Source organism: Pecten maximus, chromosome 4, assembly GCF_902652985.1.
Source record: "Pecten maximus chromosome 4, xPecMax1.1, whole genome shotgun sequence".
NCBI lineage: Eukaryota > Metazoa > Mollusca > Bivalvia > Pectinida > Pectinidae > Pecten > Pecten maximus.
This window is the reverse complement of record NC_047018.1, coordinates 44,584,073-44,606,328: the sequence shown is the minus strand read 5'-3', so window position 1 is coordinate 44,606,328 and position 22,256 is coordinate 44,584,073. Positions and strand designations below refer to the sequence as shown.

The following is a 22,256-nucleotide window of genomic DNA, read 5'->3' as shown; positions in this document are numbered from 1 at the left end:
AAAAACATGTTAGTGTGTTACTGTCGTGGGAGGGCGATCAGGGCTAAGAAGATCAACAAGATGTAGTATAGAAATATATTTTGTGCATATTAAAAAAAAAATAAAAGGAGTGAGAGAAAAAAAATTGTGTAAACAGTTTAATTTCTGTTGGTGTATGTGTTGATATGTGTTCCTATGGTTGTCCGTTTACTGCCCCGGGTCTAAGCAACCGGTTACACTGGACAGACAGTAAAGGATATCACTGTTCCCACGAGGTACAGTATACAGTATTTGTAAGGTTTTGTCGGAAGCTTTGACCGTCCGGGGAGTCTCTATGGTGTGTGCTACTTCATGTATTGTCCAATAGTGTACATGCACACACAGTGATAGAGATTGAAAAACCAAAAATACAACAAACAAAAATAAAAACAATATTCACAAGATGTTATGTCAGATATAGATTAATTTGCAAAAGAAGTTGCCAAAATTCAGGTTTTGTAATAAGTATGCGTTAATAGGTATCAAGATTCTAGTTAAAATATCTTCATTAAGAGAAAAACACTTTCCCTTTCGACTTTTATGCTAAGTTATCGTGTGAATAAAATCAATGGATCCCATTTTGCCACTATTTTCAATCAGGGTACAGTGGACCCGCGATAATCCGGACGCCGATAGTCTGGAAAACTCACAGTCCGGACGGAATAGCACGGGAACGGATTTCCGTAACGTTATTTGTACTCACCAGTCTGGAAATTCGGATTCGGATTCCGTTTCCGGAACCCTACTTTGGGAATGGAACGTACTTTTCATTAGTAAATTCACCCAGTAATCCGGACGATGCCCGGTTAAGTCAACCGTGTCGACAGCTGTACAGACTATCGCTTGACACTGTGCGTAGTCATAGCGACCGCTGCCAGGTCATAGCCCCGGGTGTTTACATGTGTGACAATGTTAGCTTCTTTACCGGGTCTTTTATTTCAGGTTTTTAACTTACGTAAGAATCATAAAATCATGGACTGATCGTAAGTAAACTAATGTAAACAAAATCAACAACAACAAAACGAAAAAAAAACACGGACTGCTTCGGTGACATTACATCAGAGACGCCATATCGGAAAATATAGAATCGCGTGAACACGTACCTGCAATAAATGCGAATTAGACAACAATACTGTAAGTGCTGAATAAACTTTTGTGAATTAACAAGTGCTACCGAAACCAGGGACATATATAAGTTTCTATTATAACGGGCCATATTAATATAACATGTAACATCTTACTAATATTCTATTATAACGGGCCAAATACAACGAGTATCATCTTACTAATTTCTTATCATAACAGGTTGTTTATAACTTGTAACATTTGATTCTACTATGTTTGCTATGCAACGCCAGTTTTGATTCGTTTAAAACCATGTATTATTTTCAACTAATACAAGCTCGAAAGTCAAGGCTGTAATATTCACCCAATATTGGTAATACGGTTACTTTAGCTGAGTGTGCTAACGGGTTAGTCTCTCAATGACTTTTTATCAGGAAGTGTATGATAGATGTTCTTGATCATGGTACTGTAGTGTCTGTACAAAGACATGCATATTTTATACAAACAAAAAAAAAAAAAAAAAAAATTCGTTTGATTTCATCAACCTGAATTCTCTATAGTATAAACGCAATTCTTAACAGAATTCAAGTTAAATTTACGCACAACCTGTATAAGCATATTTTCGGAATTTTTTGAAGTGCACGGAAACCAAACGCGTCAACTCACAAGTAATTATCGGCGCGTGCCAATTAGAACGCCAGAAATCAGACACCTGTGGTGTAAGAGACAGGTGTGACGAGCGTAATCTCACACCTGGCAATTGTTTCTCTGAGCATGTTTGTTTATTTATTAAAGTCTGTTGACTTGCGACACACGAATTGAAAGTAAAATTACAAGGATCTCAATCAATTCACGATTATTACACAATTACAAAAAGTCATACACTTTAACCATTGCGAATTCATAGATTATATCTTTCTCAAGCATTTAATCGTCGATAATCCATGAGACCGTGACATGTAAAATAAGGGATAAAATCTGTATAATTATTTAGAAGTGTGTTGGAGGCTTCAACACGGGTTTTCATTCGGGAGAGATTTAGTCTATTGTAGATCATGATCTATACAATATATTACTCTCTGAATGAAGTATCCTTCATGACTAAAAGAGGGTTTTGTATAGAATACAACGCATAAGTTTACTGTACCTTTGTATTTCGTCTTTTCTCACAAACCAGAGTATCCAGAACTGTTGTATTTTTGTGGTATGCTTATTTGAATATTAATTTGCGAATAAAATAGCACATTATTTTATTAAAAGAAATATTGATGCCGTGTTCCTTTTATAGTAACGAGGAAGAAATGGTCAACACATAACTAATATACCTTTATTGGTGATTGACCGATTATTGGGTCGTGTATGGCATCTGTTTGCCCCTGGTATAATACATTATTCTTTGTTACCCAAGCGGTCATTTTGAGAGTCGATTTCACTAAAATCTTCTTCTTTTTGAACGCTCAAACTGATATTGCTGGATTTCGACTTCTTGTCGGCAATATTCGCCGAAATCATCAACCTCAAATCTCGTGTCCAGATCGTATTCAGACATGCTGTGTTGTTACTGTTCACACTGTCGTCTATACTGCTGGCCACCATTTCAGTTACTGTTAAACCTGTGGCGTCATAGACTTCAAAATCAGCGTGACTGACCGATACGCTGATTAGCAGTCGACCGACAGCGCTGTAATAAACAAATGAACTAACAACCGAAGGCAATCGTCATTTTAATGGCCACGTGTTTCATTGACAATCATTCATCCTTATGATATCAACCTAGGAGGTTCTTAAAAGATTGTTTTTCTTTCTCAAATCAATCCACCGCAACTGAGGGACCTACATAAGTTGCGATGTCGTAGCTCAAGACGACGGGTGCATGCTTAGTGCAAGGATATAAGTACTTCAATGTATTTTGGCTATCTAGGATATGAATCATTTGATAAATCTTTCTGCCATTATCGCATCACAATGAATGGTACAATATATTAAAATTGCGAAATGCGCTGATGAATGATCTACACGTGACGTTATGGACACATTTACGTTTCTGGGCATGACGATATGACAACTGATTGTAGTTTTTTAATATATGCTGGAGTATTAATCACGTACCCGTCCTTCTAGTACATGTTTTGTTTTAAGTACAGCAATTTAAATATTGCTACAGAATGACAGTTTAGAACAAAAAATACTGATAAACACATGGGACCAATTCAAATCCGATCACTCAAGCCTTTCCAGTAGAAACAATATAGGTCAAATCATCTTACCTTAGTTGGTCACCGAACAATTCTTTGCTTGCAATAATTGATAAAAGTGGGTACCAATGATAATAAGCCTCTTGATTATCCCATTTTGATTGCGGACTCTGTCTTTCGTTGTAATTCATTGTGATTAGACGGTTCTTCTGGAGATCTTTTTTATTAACAGGTGACGGTGGGTCCACGCGAGATTTGTATACTGGTCATAGTATAAGTTGTTGAAATCGACAGGCGTTAAACAAGTGAATACATTTCTACGTCTATGGACCTGGTACAAATGATGGTGTTTACCTTTAAAGTTAAATGAATGTTAATCAAACCAAAAATATCAATTCCAGCGGTATTAACAAATCAGTGTCACTTCAGTTCATTTAATTTCGTAGACCTATCTGCCCACAAGTCGCTACCAGACATCTTGTGAAAACAGAAAGGTAAGAACTCATTGTTATCTTTCGTGGGATGATGAAAATGACTGACGTCGCCATTTTTTTTGTACCCTATAATGGTAAGTAATAACATCATGAAATTACTAGAAAAGTTCCGTTGCGTTAATTATAATAGGTCGTTTATGTATACCCTGGTACCAGGGACCTATATATTTAGTATATAGGTCTCTGCTGGTACTGTACATTAAATCCAATGGAGAGATCATTTTTAAACCAATGATAAAATTTAAGACGATGCATTTTGAAAATTAGAAAAAAAAAGAAAAAAAAAATGAAATCCACTAAAGCAGCCGACTATTTTTTAATGGCGGGAACCTTGCAATATAACGTGGACAACAGAATGCATGTGTTGGGATATCTGATTTCCTAGGTATGTCCGATAATTATTAAACCCGTATTCACTTAACAATGTGACGCTTAGTTAAGTATCAGACGAATTTTGACTAATTTGTGTGTAATCAACCCAGTTCTTGTGATCACTGCTTAATACGTAAATTTGTATGTAATTAATAACATGCATCTTTCAATGAGTCGTCGTTTCACGTAACGGTGTTACAAAGCCGATATCCGTGTTTAATTTCCGATCATAAATTTATTACATGTATTTGAGATTAATCAATTATCGTATCACGTAATGTATGATTGTGCATAAATTCTGTAACATTTAGGTCGTACAGAAAAAGCAATGTACCGTTATAAAAACAAAAGCTACACATTGTAACACAGGTAAACACCCGGGGCTATGACCTGGCAGCGGTCGCTATGACTACGCACAGTGTCAAGCGATAGTTTGTACAGCTGTCGACACGGGTGACTTGGCCCGACATTTTTTTCTCCTCGTGGTGAAAAAATCGTCCGGATTATTGAGGGAAATTTACTAATGAAAAGTACGTTCCCTTTCCACTGGTGAGTACAAATAACGTTACGGAAATCCGTTCCCGTGCATTTCCGTCCGCGCTGTGAGTTTTCCGGACTATCGGCGTCCGGATTATCGCGGGTCCACTGTAATGTGATTTAAATCGTGTTTTTATTTTTTGACGAGTTTATGGTCACTTGGTTACTTCGGTGAATCCAAATTTCAACAATCAAATTATTTTGTCACATGTAAAAAGATTGCAATAATACTATCTTTGAAAATATGTCTGTCAACCCACCGTAATAGTTAATTTGGTAGACTTACGAATCTTGGTTCATAACGGACTATCACACGTTTATCAGTTAACTTGATTGACAGCTGACACTTTTATAAGACGAGTCCGTACCCGACCGAGCAAGATACGTGTGTAATAGGACTATAGCAGGGTTATACCAGGGACATAGATATAGAATACTTCTGGAGAAAACTTGCTAAAAACCGACTATACATGATTTGATACACAATTTATTTCAAATATTTAATGAGTGAATGAGGAATGTATTCCGCTTTTTACATAGTTAAAACGCTAAAAGAGAACAAACAAAAACAATAATCGTTTTGTTATTAAAACAAAAAACTTTCTCGATAATAACTTATAACTCATCTTGAAAATCGAGTCGCCGCGGGTAAACTTTCAGACGCCTACTTTTACCAAAATCATCACATGTGATATAGGACCTATATACACTTTAGGTCCGACACCCATATGATCTACGAAATGACTTAACACATAGATGTAATGAAGACAAACTATTGTTTTCACTTATTTGACCATCGACGTGCATATATCAGTTAATCACGTGTAATAACAGGTCTCTGGTTTGACGATCCTTCTGAAATGAATTGAGAACAAATATCGTAAGATATCCCATCCTCGCTGTCGCTGGCCGTATTTTTCAAGGACTAAATACCAAGTCCGTGGTTGGAGGCCTAGCAGTCGAATTGCTGTAATCTACAAATATCAAAAAACAAAATCTTGCCTTATAAACGTGACCGTTGTGTAGACTTCCTGAACTTATTAAACACAGCGCCGTCTATTGAAGGTGAAAGGTCATCAAAGACAACGCGGATAGTCCGTACATGCAGAAGTCATGCAAAACGGTAAAAACATATCTACACTGTATTGTCGTTTAAAATCGAATAATCCAGTAGAATCTATTACAGTTTCAGCAAAATATAAAGTCTAGCGCACACAACTCGCCGAGATTCACGTGTCACACCTACGTAACAGTTTTGGTGCTCTCGATCTGCTATCAATACACAGACACATATGCCGAGATTTCTCCGTTGTAAGTGAAAACAAACACCGTAATACAACTTTGTGTGGGACATTTAATAATTCCAGTAAATACATCTCTCAGAAGATAGTCATACGGTTTTACAAGGTGATTTTAATTCACTTAGCAGCACATCTAGATACCTACCGATATGTACCCACAGCAAACGCAGCGCTGAATCGGGGACGACGTCCCCGGCTGTACATCAATGGATTTTGATTTCAACTAAAATAATAATGGATGGAAATGAAAACAAAACAGCCATAAATCAGTTGGTTCATGTACATTTAATAATTCCATGGTCGTCAAGAGCTATGGTTCAGCTAAACTTACAGTGTGTTCCCACGTGTCACACCTACGTAACAGTGTTGGTGCTCTCGATCTGCTATCAATACACAGACACATATGTCGAGATCTCTCCGTTGGAAGTGAAAACAAACACCGTAATACAACTTTGTGTGTGACATTTTAATAATTCAGGTAAATACATCTCTCAGAAGATAGTCATATGGTTTTACAAGGTGATTTTAATTCACTTAGCAGCACATCTAGATACCTACCGATATGTACCCACAGCAAACGCAGCGCTGAATCGGGGACGACGTCCCCGGCTGTACATCAAAGGATTTTGATTTCAACTGTAAAAATAGTGGATGGAAATGAAAACAAAACAACCATAAATCAGTTGGTTCATATACATTTAATAATTCCATGGTCGTCAAGAGCTATGGTTCAACTAAACTTACAGCGCGTTCACTGTATGAAGCCTTTACTTGCCATCGTCACGGGGCACGTTTGACACACAGGTGAACGCGCTCAGCCGTGACGAGGCCATCGGCAAGTATTCTGAAACAGATGAACGATTTATAGTTACTAGCGGTCTACTTTTACCAATTAAACCAAATTATATATAATTAGTGGTAATTACTAAATTGTACTGGAAAGAATAAACAGCTAGTGGTAAGAATGATACATCCGTGGAAAGACTATTAAAGCAGTGGTAATAGGAAACATTTTGCGGAAATATAAAAAATCAAGTGGAAACTACTAAAAACCTCTGGTAGGTTAAGCCAAAAGTGGTAGGAATTTCCACTTTGGCGAGCGAATTTCCACTTTTCTAATCCCTAGTGTTGATAGTCCTACAATACAGATGTTTTATCAAACATGTTGATAGTCCTACAATACAGATGTTTTATCAAACATGTTGATAGTCCTACAATACAGATGTTTTATCAAACATGCTGATAGTAATACAATACATAGACATTTCAGATCAACATGACCCCAGCATTTTCATGCAGCAGCAAAAGTATAATACTTTCCATACTGAATTACTGTACAATAAATCTATTTCAAGTATTATTAGCAGGCAAGAATTACTCTTCACAAGAGTCAGTTGTTATTTTACTTTCCAGTTTTATAGCAAGAAAAATATCACCAAATCATTAGATTACATAGTTATGTTACAACCTAACTTACTAATATCACCAAATCATTAGATTACATAGTTATGTTACAACCTAACTTACTAATATCACCAAATCATCAGATGACAGTTATGTTACAACCTAACTTACTAATATCACCAAATCATCAATGACATAGTTATGTTACAACCTAACTTACTAATATCACCAAATCATCAATGCCATAGTTATGTTACAACCTAACTTACTAATATCACCAAACCATCAGATGACAGTTATGTTACAACCTAACTTACTAATATCACCAAATCATCAATGACATAGTTATGTTACAACCTAACTTACTAATATCACCAAATCATCAATGACATAGTTATGTTACAACCTAACTTACTCATATCACCAAATCATCAATGCCATAGTTATGTTACAACCTAACTTACTAATATCACCAAATCATCACATGACATAGTTATGTTACAACCTAACTTACTAATATCACCAAATCATCAATGCCATAGTTATGTTACAACCTAACTTACTAATATCACCAAACCATCAGATGACATAGTTATGTTACAACCTAACTTACTAATATCACCAAATCATCACATGACATAGTTATGTTACAACCTAACTTACTAATATCACCAAATCATCAGATGACAGTTATGTTACAACCTAACTTACTAATATCACCAAATCATCAGATGACAGTTATGTTACAACCTAACTTACTAATATCACCAAATCATCAATGCCATAGTTATGTTACAACCTAACTTACTAATATCACCAAATCATCACATGACATAGTTATGTTACAATCTAACTTACTAATATCACCAAATCATCAGATGACAGTTATGTTACAACCTAACTTACTAATATCACCAAATCATTAGATGACATAGTTATGTTACAACCTAACTTACTAATATCACCAAATCATTAGATGACATAGTTATGTTACAACCTAACTTACTAATATCACCAAATCATCAATGCCATAGTTATGTTACAACCTAACTTACTAATATCACCAAATCATCAGATGACAGTTATGTTACAACCTAACTTACTAATATCACCAAATCATCAGATGACAGTTATGTTACAACCTAACTTACTAATATCACCAAATCATCAGATGACAGTTATGTTACAATCTAACTTACTAATATCACCAAATCATCAGATGACAGTTATGTTACAATCTAACTTACTAATATCACCAAATCATCAATGACATAGTTATGTTACAACCTAACTTACTAATATCACCAAAACATCAGATAAAATAGCTATGTTTTAACTCAACTTATCAATGTCACCAAAACATCAGATAAAATAGCTATGTTTTAACTCAACTTATCACTGTCACCAAATAATCAGATGACAAAGTTGCAACCAAACTTACTGGCTTGTTTAGGTGATGGCCAACCGAGTCGGCAAGTGTCCCGATAGCATCATACAGAATCAACAGATTCTTGTGCTGAAAAAAAAGGAGAATAAATTAGAAGATTTACATCCTGAGATTAATTCTAAACAAAAACAGCAAAAGAATTTTATCTAAAACCAAACCTTAGATGCAACTCAAAATCAATATAGAGATTGTGACATAATTTAATATAGAACCCCGCTATGTTCCAGGGATACATTAGTCATTAATGAAACATGTACTCTACCCTATGACGATAAAAAGTACAATCATGTTTGTTGGTAAATATTGATGAACCCATTTAGTTACAATTCAGAGGAAAAACTTCAGTCTGGACTGAAAGTTTAAGCTAAGAAGTCCTTTTCTTTGTGAAGAGACTGTTGAAAAATTACCAAAATGCACATGATCAGTAATATGTTGATACACAGAACACTTTGTTGTGGAGGTGAATAAGTCTAAAATCCTATTTTAAAACATTCATCATATCTCCCAATAAAACGGGGAAATAGTGAAAAGTTAAGAGTGTAAAGCTGTCCTCTTGTCAGATCAGTTTATGCTATAATCCTTGTTGAAAGGTAACCCGTGACCAGCATTCTTAAATGTTTTTACCTGATACTTGTTGAAAGCGTAGACCAGCGTCTCCAGAATGAAGCCGAGGTAAGGGACCAGCTCTGTGCAAGCCTCCTCTTCCAAAGTGGCAAATGCCGAACAGGCTGCTTCCTGTACTCGCTTGTTTGAGTCCAGCACTCGCTTCAGTAGCTAGGCAAATTAACAACAAAACCTTTTGAAAACAATTATGAAAAAAGTTTCTGATCTCTCAGAGATGTTAAGAAACATATCTTCAAGTTGGTAGAAGCATTACTTTGAACTACATTTTATTTTGTACAAATAATCATAAAACTACTTCAAAGGGGGATAACTGCCTGATTAACATGACACTTTTAGTATTAGACCTCAGAAAGCCTAATCATTATAAATGAGTGAATGGTGACCAACAGATAAAACAAATTAAACACTACAAAATGATAAAATGAATGGCTTTAGTGTAAATGTGCAAGATTTGTGACCAAATATGATTTAAATTTCTCAATCTTAGATTAAGCAATTGTCTTCCATCATATCATAAAGTGGTTTAATGTCTTACCTGAGTCATAATTGGTTTGATGTCTTACCGGAGTCATACGTGTTTTGATGTCTTATCTGAGTCATAAGTGATTTGATGCCTTACCTGAGTCATAAGTTGTGGTCTGATGTCTTACCTCAGTCATAAGTGTTTTGATGTCTTACCTCAGTCAAAAGTGGTCTGATGTCTTACCTCAGTCATATAAGTGGTCTGATGACTTACCTCAGTCATAAGTGGTTTGAGATACAGCTCATGAGGCTGTCCCACCACCCAGTGAGCATATCGACTAAGCGTCCAGCAGGTGATTGAACGAACCAGTGCCTTCTTGTCTGACAGTCGACTGATCAGATAGGGAATTAGTTCAGGAAGGTGAGGGATCATCCCGTTCATGCAGCCCTCCGCAATAGCACCCAGCACCAGGATGCCCGATTCTTTAATATCCCAGTCATTATGGAACAGTGTCTCTTTTAGAATTGGAAGCAATATTGGCAGGATCTCCTCTCGAAACACATTTGCTAGCACATCAAGGGCTGCTGCAGAGCATTTTCCTGTAGAAAGAGTGAAGTGTCCAATAAATCAAAACCTCTCGTCACTATCATTTTAGGACAGCAACATGTTAAGGCTGGGGTCACGGAAATAAACCTGTTATGCAGAGGGTGAAACAAGTAGGTCCCACAAAATGAACAGAGGCAACACTGCAAATCAAAGCAAAGGTCATCCTGCGGTCATATAACAATTTGTACTCTTACCAGAGAGTTCAAGGTCATCATGGGGTCATACAATATGTACAGCATATAAATCCCTTGCTTTATTTCTAACAGCCATGTTGGATAAGGAGATCCTAGTTATATTGTTATATCCACCAAGCACAGTTCATCACCTAAATGTACACAGGTGGATCAGAGCAAACTACACAATTTCTGATAATGTATTCCCTTTTCCATTCTGTAAGTGACCTTGACCTTAGAACAGGTCATACATTTTGCACCTGACTTACGTTTATCTACGAAACATTTAAAAGTTTTGACTTACAGAGTCTGAAATAATTTCTGAAAATTAAATAACAGCATCAACAAAAGCCCTTTATGGATATTGATTATATTTAAAATACTGTAAATCAAATGTTTTCCTGTTAATTTTCAAACAAGCATTATATTAGCAATGAACATGTGCTACTTTAAGTAGTAAATACATGACATTGGTTCCACTTAGAGAGCGACTTTAGGTAGCAAACCCCATTCACAATAAAAAAAATATTTTTTTTTTAAAAACATTTAACATTAGAACAGAGGAATTTTCTTCATTTTAATTTAACAAAGTAAAAATAATGCAACACATAACATTACAAGCTAAACCAGGAATTTTAATTCTAACCCGGATAAGAAGCCAAAAGTATCTGTATGGCTCACCTTGATATTTTATAATGGTTTAATATTCTTAATAATTATAATATTAATATATATCAGCATTACAGGTATAGGGCTGAACCAAGACTTCAACCTTGCTTTAGATATAATCATGCTTTTTACAGCAATAAGAGATATATTGCAAATGATAATAGGAAGCAGGAATCATTTTTAGGAATTTAAGCAGAAGCAAAGAACCTTTCGAGGATTTGAGGAAAAGTACTGCCTTTGTGTATACCAAGGCATTTTGTCGGTAACATAAGTCCTGTTACTCTCTTACTGATTGGTGTTGGTATGGCCAATCATCACCAGTGTCTCTCAGAACAGCAGAATGGCAATAGAGGAAAGAGGAACCAAAACCTACAGATCTTCCAAGTAAAAATGACAGAGGAATGTGTTTGTAGAATATAGATATGTGATTTGTGTTATAGACTGAATACAAGTTCTACAGACAGTTGTGGTATATACAACTCTGCCATGATATTAAGCACTTGGCAGGGATTCGCAGAATATATATACTTCTGGGTCTGGGAAAGCATACAGTGAGAATGGCAGTTATATACAGGAGATAAATGTTGCAGTGTGTCTAACTAGACAGTTTCCATAATATTTTATATGGCTAACTAGAAATTATAACTTCTTTATAAAAATATATATCTTGATAGTATCTTCACCACATGTAATGTAGATTTTTTTTTTTTGCTGAGTGTGGGCATTTTTCCTTTGTAGATCCCAATATTTAAGCATGAAAGTTTTAATACTTCTGGTAGTAGAGACACATCAACATTTTATGCAGAAATAGTTGCTGTACACTTACTGAGATTCCAGTCCGAGAGACTATCATCATCATCGAATCCGTCGTCTGATAGTTCTCCATCCTACCAAAGAAATAATACAATACAAAATATATCCAAATACAACTTGTTATGACATCACACATGAATATTCAGCACATCAAATATGATGGCCTGACTTATTCCTATAGAAACATTTTTGCGGATGATTTAATCTGGATTATCAAAATTCTTTTGTTTCATTTGCTGATGATTTAATCTGGATTATCAAAATTCCTTTGTTTCTTTTTTTTAAAGTGTTACAGAGATCTAGAATTTTATGTAAATCACATTATGCCACCCAGGTGATAACTAAGTGCAACTTTTAAATATTTCCTTTGCCTATCCTAAAATCCTTGGTCAGGTTTAGGCCTAAGAATATTGTGATAATTACAAACAAAGATATTAAAATGTTTTTGGTAAACAATTAAACATGTACTTACATTGGAGCCGTTACCTACCTCCTCGCCGTCCTGGTGTTTCTGGCTATGAGTGCGGGATTTGTGGAAACGAGGTTTGATGTCGGATTCCTTGTCGGGGACCATCTCGTCTTCCTCCACATCTCCCTGTAACAAGTACATTTACTGCTGTTATCGAAAGTCTTAATAGATCTACAGGTTGAATTGTCACATTGTTCTATATGTAAGCCATATAAATCTTTGAGGATGAATAAAGCCGACATCTATTACATATCTATACAAAATATTTTTTCTTGTTTCAATGCTTTAAGTTTAACTAAACTTGAAGATGATGACTTTTATCTCATTGTAATCATGTGTGCATACCTTGAGCAGTATAATATCGATCTCGGAGTACTTCATGCCCTTGACGAGAACAGGAACAAGGCGTTCAATGTGTGATGCCAGTACATCCTTACAGATTGGCTGTTCGGCCAGCGACAGCCAGAACTCGCACGCCTCTAACGCCACACTGTCGTCATCATCCTGGGTCCGCAGCATCATGTACTATAAACAAAGACATCAGATTACTTAAGACTAAGTAAGAACCAATGGTGTTTCATATTGTTGTACCCTGACCCAGACATATTCATCTCTATTGTTTTGACCCGACCTACTTTTCTCCATTATTTTGATTCCTGACCTTGACCTAGATCTAATTATCTCTTTTGTTCTGACCCTGATCTAGACCTTCTAATCTCTATTGTTCTGCCCCTTACCTAGATATACTGGTCATTATTGTTTTGACCCCGACATACTGACTTTTATTGTTTTTATCCCTGACCTGAACTGTATGGTGTTATGTGACCCTTAACCTACTAACCTCTATACTTTTGATGTAACCCATGAACTATTGACCTCTGATGCTGTTTATGTGAATCCCCAATATATAGTGTCGACACCTGACCTATAATGCGGTTGATGTGAAATTTAACCTTTTGATCTATTCGATTCCTGACCTTGGGTTGACTCCTGACCTACACCGTGTTTGAATTCTGACCTCTATGATGCTGTTAATTTGACCCATGACTTACTGACCTCTATCATGCTGTGGACTTGACCCCTCACGTCTATAACACTGTTGATGTTACCACTGACTTACTGACCTCTTATAATGCTGTTGATTTCACCCCTGACCTACTGACCTCTATAACACTGTTGATGTTACCCCTGACCTACAGACTTCTGATGTGATGGATTTGACCCCTGACCTACTGACCTCTATAACACTGTTGATGTTACCTCTGACCTACTGACCTCTGATGTGATGGATATGACCCCTGACCTCTATAACACTGCTGATGTTACCCCTGACCTACTGACCTCTGATGTGATGGATTTGACCCCTGACCTACTGACCTCTATAATACTGTTGATGTGGGGTATCAGTCTGTCCATTCGAACCTCCACCAACATCACCAGTGCTCGGCAGACATTCTTTCTCACTTCTGTGTCCTCATCTGTGGCCAGGAAAAACAAGTTCTGTAAAGAAAAATATTTAAACAAGTGAAATTAGGGTTGAAGATTCATTCTGAGTTTATTATATTTACTAACCCCTCCTAATTTAAAGAAAATTGCTAGAAACTACAACTGCCAAAATATTATGACCCCAGTCCTATTCGCTATTCAGGAAGTTTTATTTACAGGGGTTACACATGTATTTAATCCACTAGTTCAAGACTCAACACTGGGGGGTAAGGACAGAGGGATGCGACCCACTTTGTAGGAACTACAGTATTTGTTTATTACTATTTCAGTAAATTCCCTTTGAATTGAAGTAGGCACCATTTAAATTCCCGACACCTCTGGTTGAGCGTTTCTAATCTAACTAAGAATATTACATAATTAGAACAAAATGGTGAATCACCAAGAAGGGTTGTTGTCTCTCATTATTGTGCTAAGCGATATATCGTGGAGAAACTCATTCTGGTGTTACGGAAATAAAAAAAAAAGCTTTTATCCTCAAAGGGCAAAATAAAGCTATTTCTGGTTGTAATGATATGAATCTGTGTAAGCAGCCAGAAATCAATAGTAAGTAGGACATAGGTTCACAGAATCTTGTTAGGAGCTGTACAGTGTGAACACTTCAACAGGAGGGTTGGTGTATAGTGGTGTTTGATAGAACTGGAAATCAGGCAAGATTTCACAATATATCACACAGACAACAAATCAATACACAACAAATTAACACGAAAAAAAAAAAACACCCCAAATCACAGGATCATTCATTATACAACAAGATATTTTCTAATTAAGCCACACATAAATTCAGGACTTTTTCTCACTGGTTTGGGATGGGGACTTTTTGTCTGCAGGGCTAGAACTTTATTTTCAAAACCACTAGTCAGTCGGGCTAGCCATTTAAAATTTTACTAGTCCAAATGTAAATTTCACTAGCCCAGTCGGGCTAGTAAAATTGAAAGTTGCTAGCCCGAAAAACATTGGAAATATAGCAATGAATATCTATGTTAAATTGTGACATATTTATTATCATGTTTCTCATGATATTGTACATGTATATGTCCTCATGTGTAACAGATCAGCAGTAAATACTTAACTAATCTATTGTGATAATAATCAGGATATAAACTGTAATATTGATAACATCATAACTTAAATTAATAAAATAAATAAATAAGTTTTGGAATTTGGAGAAACGGCAGAATATGGTCGACCATGCTTTGCAACAGAACACACTCAAATAATGCATTGACTCTCTTTTGTACAGTTGGATTTAACTTTTGACCACGTTTGTCAGACATTGAACTGTCAATGCATGAACAGTTAGTGTGTCTATTCTCATATTAAAACAACCCTTAACAAAGGCACCCTTACGATCACTTATCTCTGGATAAGCCTTGCATACCATGGACTGTCATGTGGTGTCTATTTCGACCCACAGACATTCTTGTTGCCGCTGTTCTTTGAACTAATCCGTTCACTTTTGTTAACTTTTTCTCTTTTTTATTGCTTTCACATCCTCATTATCATCAGAATTACGATCACCCACTTTCCGTTTCCTAAGACGTTGAATGTAGCGGTCCATATTCAGTTACTACGAACACTTTTACCATGTGTCAAAAATCGAGTTGTCAAAAATGAACCTGAATGAGCCGTTAATAATTATTTCGATAACAACGTGAACATGACCAAGACATACCATGTGCTCTACATCGGAATCCTCAGACTTTATTATGATCGTAATGCTTTCGGAACTCTCGGACGTTTAATAATGTATACACACGGCAACATGTTGAGTGAAAACGGAAAGTGGAGGATCGTTTTTCAGCGAACATACGAATAAATAATACACAAAGGTATGCGAGTTGTTCATTGAAATATTGTTGGGCATGTGACACTGTGATTTTTACTAGACCGACATTTTTATCAAATAAAGTTATACAAGATTTCCACTAGTCAGTCGGGCTACCGGAATTTCAAACCACTAGCCCGGGTAGAAAATCTACTAGTCTCAGACTATCGGGCTACCTTTAAGTTCGAGCCCTGGTCTGATTTTGGATGAAAATTGATGAATTGGGAAAGATTTTGTTCAGGAGTAGACGGCAAATTTTGGGAATTTGGTTTTAATATGAAATAATTTAAATTGCGAATGGTGCCCATTAACAGCCCAAAAAACCCCTCAGAAAAAAACACGAAATTACAAACTTCCTTCTTTACAGTACCTACTTTGTAAAGTATTCAGTAATTCAACAGATATCTCATTCAGTTTCGACTCTGGAATTTATTAGTTATTTGGTCAGAAGTTATGATTTTGTCTGTACTCACCTCGATGAAAGCGTCGATATGCACCATCAGGGCCTGTGTACGACTAATGATAAACTGGTTCACACAGGCTATGGCATGGGACCTGTCAACAGAAATTTCTAATCTTTACCAGGGCTCAAATTGGCGCCTATTCTTCAAAGGTTGCAGTCAATGCTATTATTTTTTTCTTCAAATTTATGACAACTAGGCCAATAGGTGTCCTAGATTTTATGACTTGTTAGTCAAATAGGCCACCTGGTAAAAATATCTACTTTGAGCCTTGTTTAATATGTATTGTTATATAAATAAGCTCCATGAAAAAATACGGACAAAACGTGGTGAAGTGGCTTATTTAAATGCTACCTTATATTATGACAACATGATTTTCAATCAACATATTCTTCATCAAATGAAATATATAGAATGGAAACTGGTGTTTGAGGATAATGAAGAGTTTAAACAGGATGACATATACGGTACACTAAGTAATGCTCTACCCAGTAAAGACTAGCTTCTCTCTCATGCATTATATCAATACGTTAGGAAATACTAACAGTGTGAGTGACAGATAAACAGATTTGTTCCTGCCAAAGCTGTTCACGTATGATGAGGAACAAGAGATCCCAGAGGGATCTTGGCGCCCACCATTGAATGATCTTTATAGGTTCCATGTCAGATTGATCTTTTCTCTACTTTTCCCTTCCTCTAAGTCTTACTAATCTGTGTAAATTCAGAAACAGCCCTCTAGTACTTTTCAAACAAGGGGAACCTATATATAAAATTTAAGATTTAGCGATAATGGCTGTCTGTCAGCCATGTTGTTTTCGGATTGGTCCCAAAATGCAACACCAGGGACCAAGGGGAACGTACATATGAAATTTGAGAAAGATCCTTTCAGTACCTTCTGTAAAATAGCGATAACAAACTTCAATTGTTAAAATACAAGATGGCTGCCTGTCAGCCAGGTTGTTTTCTGACTTGTCTCAAAATCCAATATGCATAACTATAGGCACAGAGGGCAACCTACAAATAAAATTTCAGAAAGATCCTTTCAGCAATTTCTGACAAATAGTGATAACAAACTTCAATTGTCAAAATCAAAGATGGCTGCCTGTCGGCCATGTTGTTTTCCTATTGGTCTCAAAATGCAATGTGCATAACTAGGCACCGAGGGGAACCTATAAAAGAAATTTGAGAAAGATCCCTTCAGTACTTTCTGAGAAATAGCGATAACAAACTTCAATTGTCAAAATCCAAGATGGCTGCCTGTCGGCCATGTTGTTTTCCGATTAGTCTTAAAATGCAATATGCATAACTAGGCACCAGGAGGAACCTACATATGAAATTTGAGAAAGATCCCTTCACTTGTTTCTAAGAAATAGCGATAACAAACTTCAATTGTCAAAATCCAAGATGGCTGCCTGTCGGCCATGTTGTTTTCCTATTGGTCTTAAAATGCAATATGCATAACTAGGCACCAAGGGGAACCTATATATGAAATTTGAGAAAGATCCCTTCAGTACTTTCTGAGAAATAGCAATAACAAACTTCAATTGTCAAAATTCAAGATGGCTGCCTGTCGGCCATGTTGTTTTCTGATTGGTCTCAAAATGCAATATGCATAACTAGGCACCAAGGGGAGCCTACATATGAAATTTTAGAAAGATCCCTTCATCAGTTTCTGAGAAATAGCGATAACAAACTTCAATTGTCAAAATCCAAGATGGCTGCCTGTCAGCCATGTTGTTTTCCGATTAGTCTCAAAATGTAATATGCATAACTAGGCACCGAGGGGAACCTACATGTGAAATTTCAGAAAGATCCCTTCATTAGTTTCTGAGAAATAGTGATAACAAATTTCAATTGTCAAAATCCAAGATGGCTGCCTGTCGGCCATGTTGTTTTCCGATTGGTCTCAAAATGCAATATGCATAACAAGGCACCAGGAGGAACCTACATATGAAATTTGAGAAAGATCCCTTCAGTACTTTCTGAGAAATAGCGATAACAAACTTCAATTGTCAAAATCCAAGATGGCCGCCTGTCGGCCATGTTGTTTTCCTATTGGTCTCAAAATGCAATATGCATAACAAGGCACCGAGGGGAACCTACAAAAGAAATTTGAGAAAGATCCCTTCAGTACTTTCTGAGAAATAGCGATAACAAACTTCAATTGTCAAAATCCAAGATGGCTGCCTGTCGGCCATGTTGTTTTCCGATTAGTCTCAAAATGCAATATGCATAACTAGGCACCAAGGGGAACCTACATATGAAATTTGAGAAAGAGCCCTTCTGTACTTTCTGAGAAATAGCGATAACAAGAATTGTTTACGGACGGACGGACGGACGGAGGGACGGACGGACGGACGACGGACCACGGACGCAGGGCGATTTGAATAGCCCACCATCTGATGATGGTGGGCTAAAAATACCTTTTTACTACGAACTGTAAATGTGTGGAATGGCCTACCAGAAAGTGTAGTGTGTGCTTATAAAATGAATTGGATAAACATTGGAAAAACATTGATTTATATTTTACAATTTCAAGGCCAGTTTATGAACGGTAGTGTCGTTACATTCACAAATAATTATTGTAGGGACTGTTGTTTTTGAAGAACTTGGGAATTACATGTTTAGAGATGAAACAAGCCTATGAAGGGCAAGAGATGTTATAATCACCTGATTTTGGGACTGTTGTGTTTGAAGAACTGTAGGAACTTGGGAATGAGGATGTTGAGAGGCCGTGTACTGTCATTGTCCAGGTCCTCAGCTGTGTCCTCACAAATCTTCTGAAGGGCACCAAACGCTCCCTGAAATAAATCAAATCATCATTGATCATACCAGTACCTCGTAATTCTTCACAATACCTTACAATTATTCTAAAGGAAGCCAAACACTCCCTGAAATCTGTCAAATCACCATACGTATGAGTGGAATACCATCATCCATTAGGAGGACTGATCTTATGCAATTATCACTGTATAAATGAAGTTATTGGTACAGATGGTGGGGACAAAAACTTGGTAAAGATTCAGTTGTCTTCATATATAGAATACAAAGCTCAGGTGCCCAGACAAGGATCCACTTTAGACAAAGTCACAAGTAAATGGATTAACTGCTCTGTACCACACCATCAAGTCTCAAAACAATGTCTAGTTTTCAATAAGATTTCAAAATATTCTTTGTTGTATGTCCATGATTATGTTAGTATGAAGTATTGAGTGGTAATTTGTTGATAAATAATAACCGTAAGGAGTAGGAATAATTTTTATACCGAGTAAGATTTCTCCTGGAATGAATTATTCAAACACCTATGAAAACTGGAAATGATAATCATATACTTGTGAATATATGTGTGTGTTGTTTCTAAATAAGTACAGTCAAATCTCGTTACCTCAAACTCAATTATAACTCTAAGATCTTGCGTAACTGTAGGTTTTGTTGGCTTAACCACTCGGCCACCGCGGCCCCTCTTAACTGTAGGTAAACATTAAAATGCTATGTAAAATCTACCCAGTAACCTAAAAAAACTAGGATTTCTCTACATTTTACATGACCCCCATTGATTTCTAATTAACGAGGAACTATATTAAGGATTTGATGTGATTATCTATTTTCCCCAGAAAGGATAATGTAAGCTCTGATGTTTCCGACACACTGAATATGACAGGTGATCAGCTTTAAATATTTATAAAGTAAACGACTACCCGACTGTGGCTTTTAACTTGTAATCAACATTCCAGACCCTTGTTTCTGGAAGCTCATCCCCTTCATCCCTTGTTTCTCGAATCTCCCCCCACCCTCCTCCCCCTTGTTTTTTTGGACCACCCGTTCCTAACCCATGTTTCTGGAACCCCCTCCCCTTGTTTATCAAAGCCCCCCCCCCCCCCCCCCCCCCCCATTTCCTTGTTTTTTGGAGCCCCATTCCCTCCTCTCCAGTTTTCCATTATCATGTTATAAGCCATCATTAAACTACTCTGGTCCAATTTTCAGCTGTAGGAGTTTCAACATTCCTATCATTAACGACTTGCCCAACAGCAGGTTTCACTTACACAACCCTATACACATTATACACTACATTACCCCTGAAAGATTTATACAGCACCAGATCTAGGAAACTCTCCATTATCACTGTGTAACACCTTAAACTAACCCAATGGAACCAATCTTCTTCTGGGTGTATATCTAATGCATTAATTAAAACAAAACAGCAGGGTATGACAGTGATACTAGACTGCTAGCAATGAGATAGTGAAATATTTGTGCAGGCTAAAGTTATATCCCATATAACTGGATTATAAGCCTGGTAGATTTTAGGTTATCTAAACTGTAGAATATGGTTGTTAAAATTGATTTTATCAATGATACAGACTTAAAATTTCTAGACTACTGCTTTTCAATGGTATTATACAACCCTTCCCACACAACTGAAACCTCACATGTTCATAGGTCTAACAAGTAGATTTTCAAATTACTGATTATGATGACACATTGAACTAGATTAACAAACTCTATATAATTAACAATATTTCAAAATCCTAAATAAAAAAATTCAATTTTAGAGATTCTAATTTATTTATTTACATGATCAAAATCAGATCCCCCCCCCCCTGAAAGCCAATGTTTATAAATTACCTACCTAGTATTAACAAAGCCACATGTAAACTGCTGCATTGATCACAATAACACAAGACTCAACAAGAAATGGTATCTTATAAAAAGTGTCTGTTTGGCAATTGTAAGCTATGGCAAACCGCATGATGAGCTTACCGTGAGGCTAATTAACGACTGTAGAAATACACAAACAAGCTTTGTCTGAATTACACAACCTCTAGCAATAAACCGCCCAATGTCTCGTGTATAGATATAACCTCAAATATTGAACATCTCTCGACAATACAACTTCAAAGCCCTTACTGCAATCTTTAAAGAGGTTTCCATGGCAATAGCAATTTCATCAGAATAACAAAGATGAATTGCATTTTGTAAGACAAACTGACTACCATATAGAACAGAGTTGGACAGAATTTTAACAAATGCATGAGCATACCAACAAACTAAATAGAAGTTTTAGCTTTCATATGCAGATTTTACCACTATAAATTGTAAATTATGACCAGTAATAAGATACATAAGGAATGGTATCAATTTAAATGGCTAAATGAGATGAGAATAATTAATTATAGGAATATTGTAATGCTAATTTCACATGTTCAGTCCGCTTTGCTGTTATATCTGATACAAATTGCTCCAGGAAAATTACAGCTTTTATACTATAGTGTGTTACAATGTACAGGGTACCAGGCAGTCACAGGAGAGTTTCATCAGGTGTGTTAAATGTACAGGGTACCAGGCAGTGACAGGAGAGTTTCATCAGATGTGATATATTGTACAGGGTACCAGGCGGTGACTGATGAGTTTCATCAGGTGTGTTATATTATACAGGGTACCAGGCAGTGACAGGAGGGTTTCATCAGGTGTGTTACATTGAACAGGGTACCAGGCGGTGACCGATAAGTTCCAGAATGTGTGTTTAATTGTATAGGGTACTAAACAGTGACTATAATGCTCTTGAAGCAGCTACTTGTTATAAAGGCCCTATTATTGTGTGATGATGAAGTAGAACAAATGCACAAACTTGTAATGATTCTTGAGGCTACAATAGTTGTTGCATTTTTCCTTATGAAAACCATGTGTGAAAGTCATAGAAAAGGTTTACCTTGGATTTCTTTATCAAAGAATGTTATTTTTTATCATAATCATTATAAATACTGCTATAGATATTCTTAAGTTCATGAACACAAGGGGATCAATGGGCCTGTA

At 36.4% G+C, this 22,256-nt stretch overlaps 2 protein-coding genes across 6 annotated transcripts in view; both read right to left on the bottom strand.

Annotated features, from left to right (window-relative positions):
* The window catches only part of LOC117326205 (transportin-1-like), a 52,882-nt gene that overhangs the window by 17,219 nt on the left and 13,407 nt on the right, over window positions 1-22,256 (bottom strand). For 3 of the 5 annotated variants that reach the window (XR_004532441.1, XM_033882855.1, XM_033882857.1), the window contains exons 4-12: window positions 19,113-19,243; window positions 16,455-16,536; window positions 14,028-14,150; window positions 12,996-13,175; window positions 12,654-12,776; window positions 12,195-12,255; window positions 10,194-10,519; window positions 9,458-9,607; window positions 8,828-8,902 (exon numbers count right to left, since the gene is read on the bottom strand). Coding sequence is in view for 4 of the 5 variants with exons in the window: in XM_033882855.1 (XP_033738746.1) it covers window positions 8,828-8,902; window positions 9,458-9,607; window positions 10,194-10,519; window positions 12,195-12,255; window positions 12,654-12,776; window positions 12,996-13,175; window positions 14,028-14,150; window positions 16,455-16,536; window positions 19,113-19,243 (1,251 nt within the window). In the remaining variant the exon portion in view is untranslated. The remainder of the gene's footprint in view (window positions 1-8,827; window positions 8,903-9,457; window positions 9,608-10,193; window positions 10,520-12,194; window positions 12,256-12,653; window positions 12,777-12,995; window positions 13,176-14,027; window positions 14,151-16,454; window positions 16,537-19,112; window positions 19,244-22,256) is intronic. The other 2 variants (XM_033882856.1, XM_033882858.1) reach the window with 1 other exon arrangement.
* On the bottom strand, window positions 2,257-3,638 carry LOC117326207. Its single transcript, XM_033882859.1, has 2 exons — window positions 3,351-3,638; window positions 2,257-2,764 (listed from the first exon to the last, which is right to left on the bottom strand). The coding sequence occupies exons 1-2, from the start codon at window positions 3,467-3,469 to the stop codon at window positions 2,473-2,475; spliced, it is 411 nt and encodes a 136-aa protein (XP_033738750.1). The 5' UTR covers window positions 3,470-3,638; the 3' UTR covers window positions 2,257-2,472.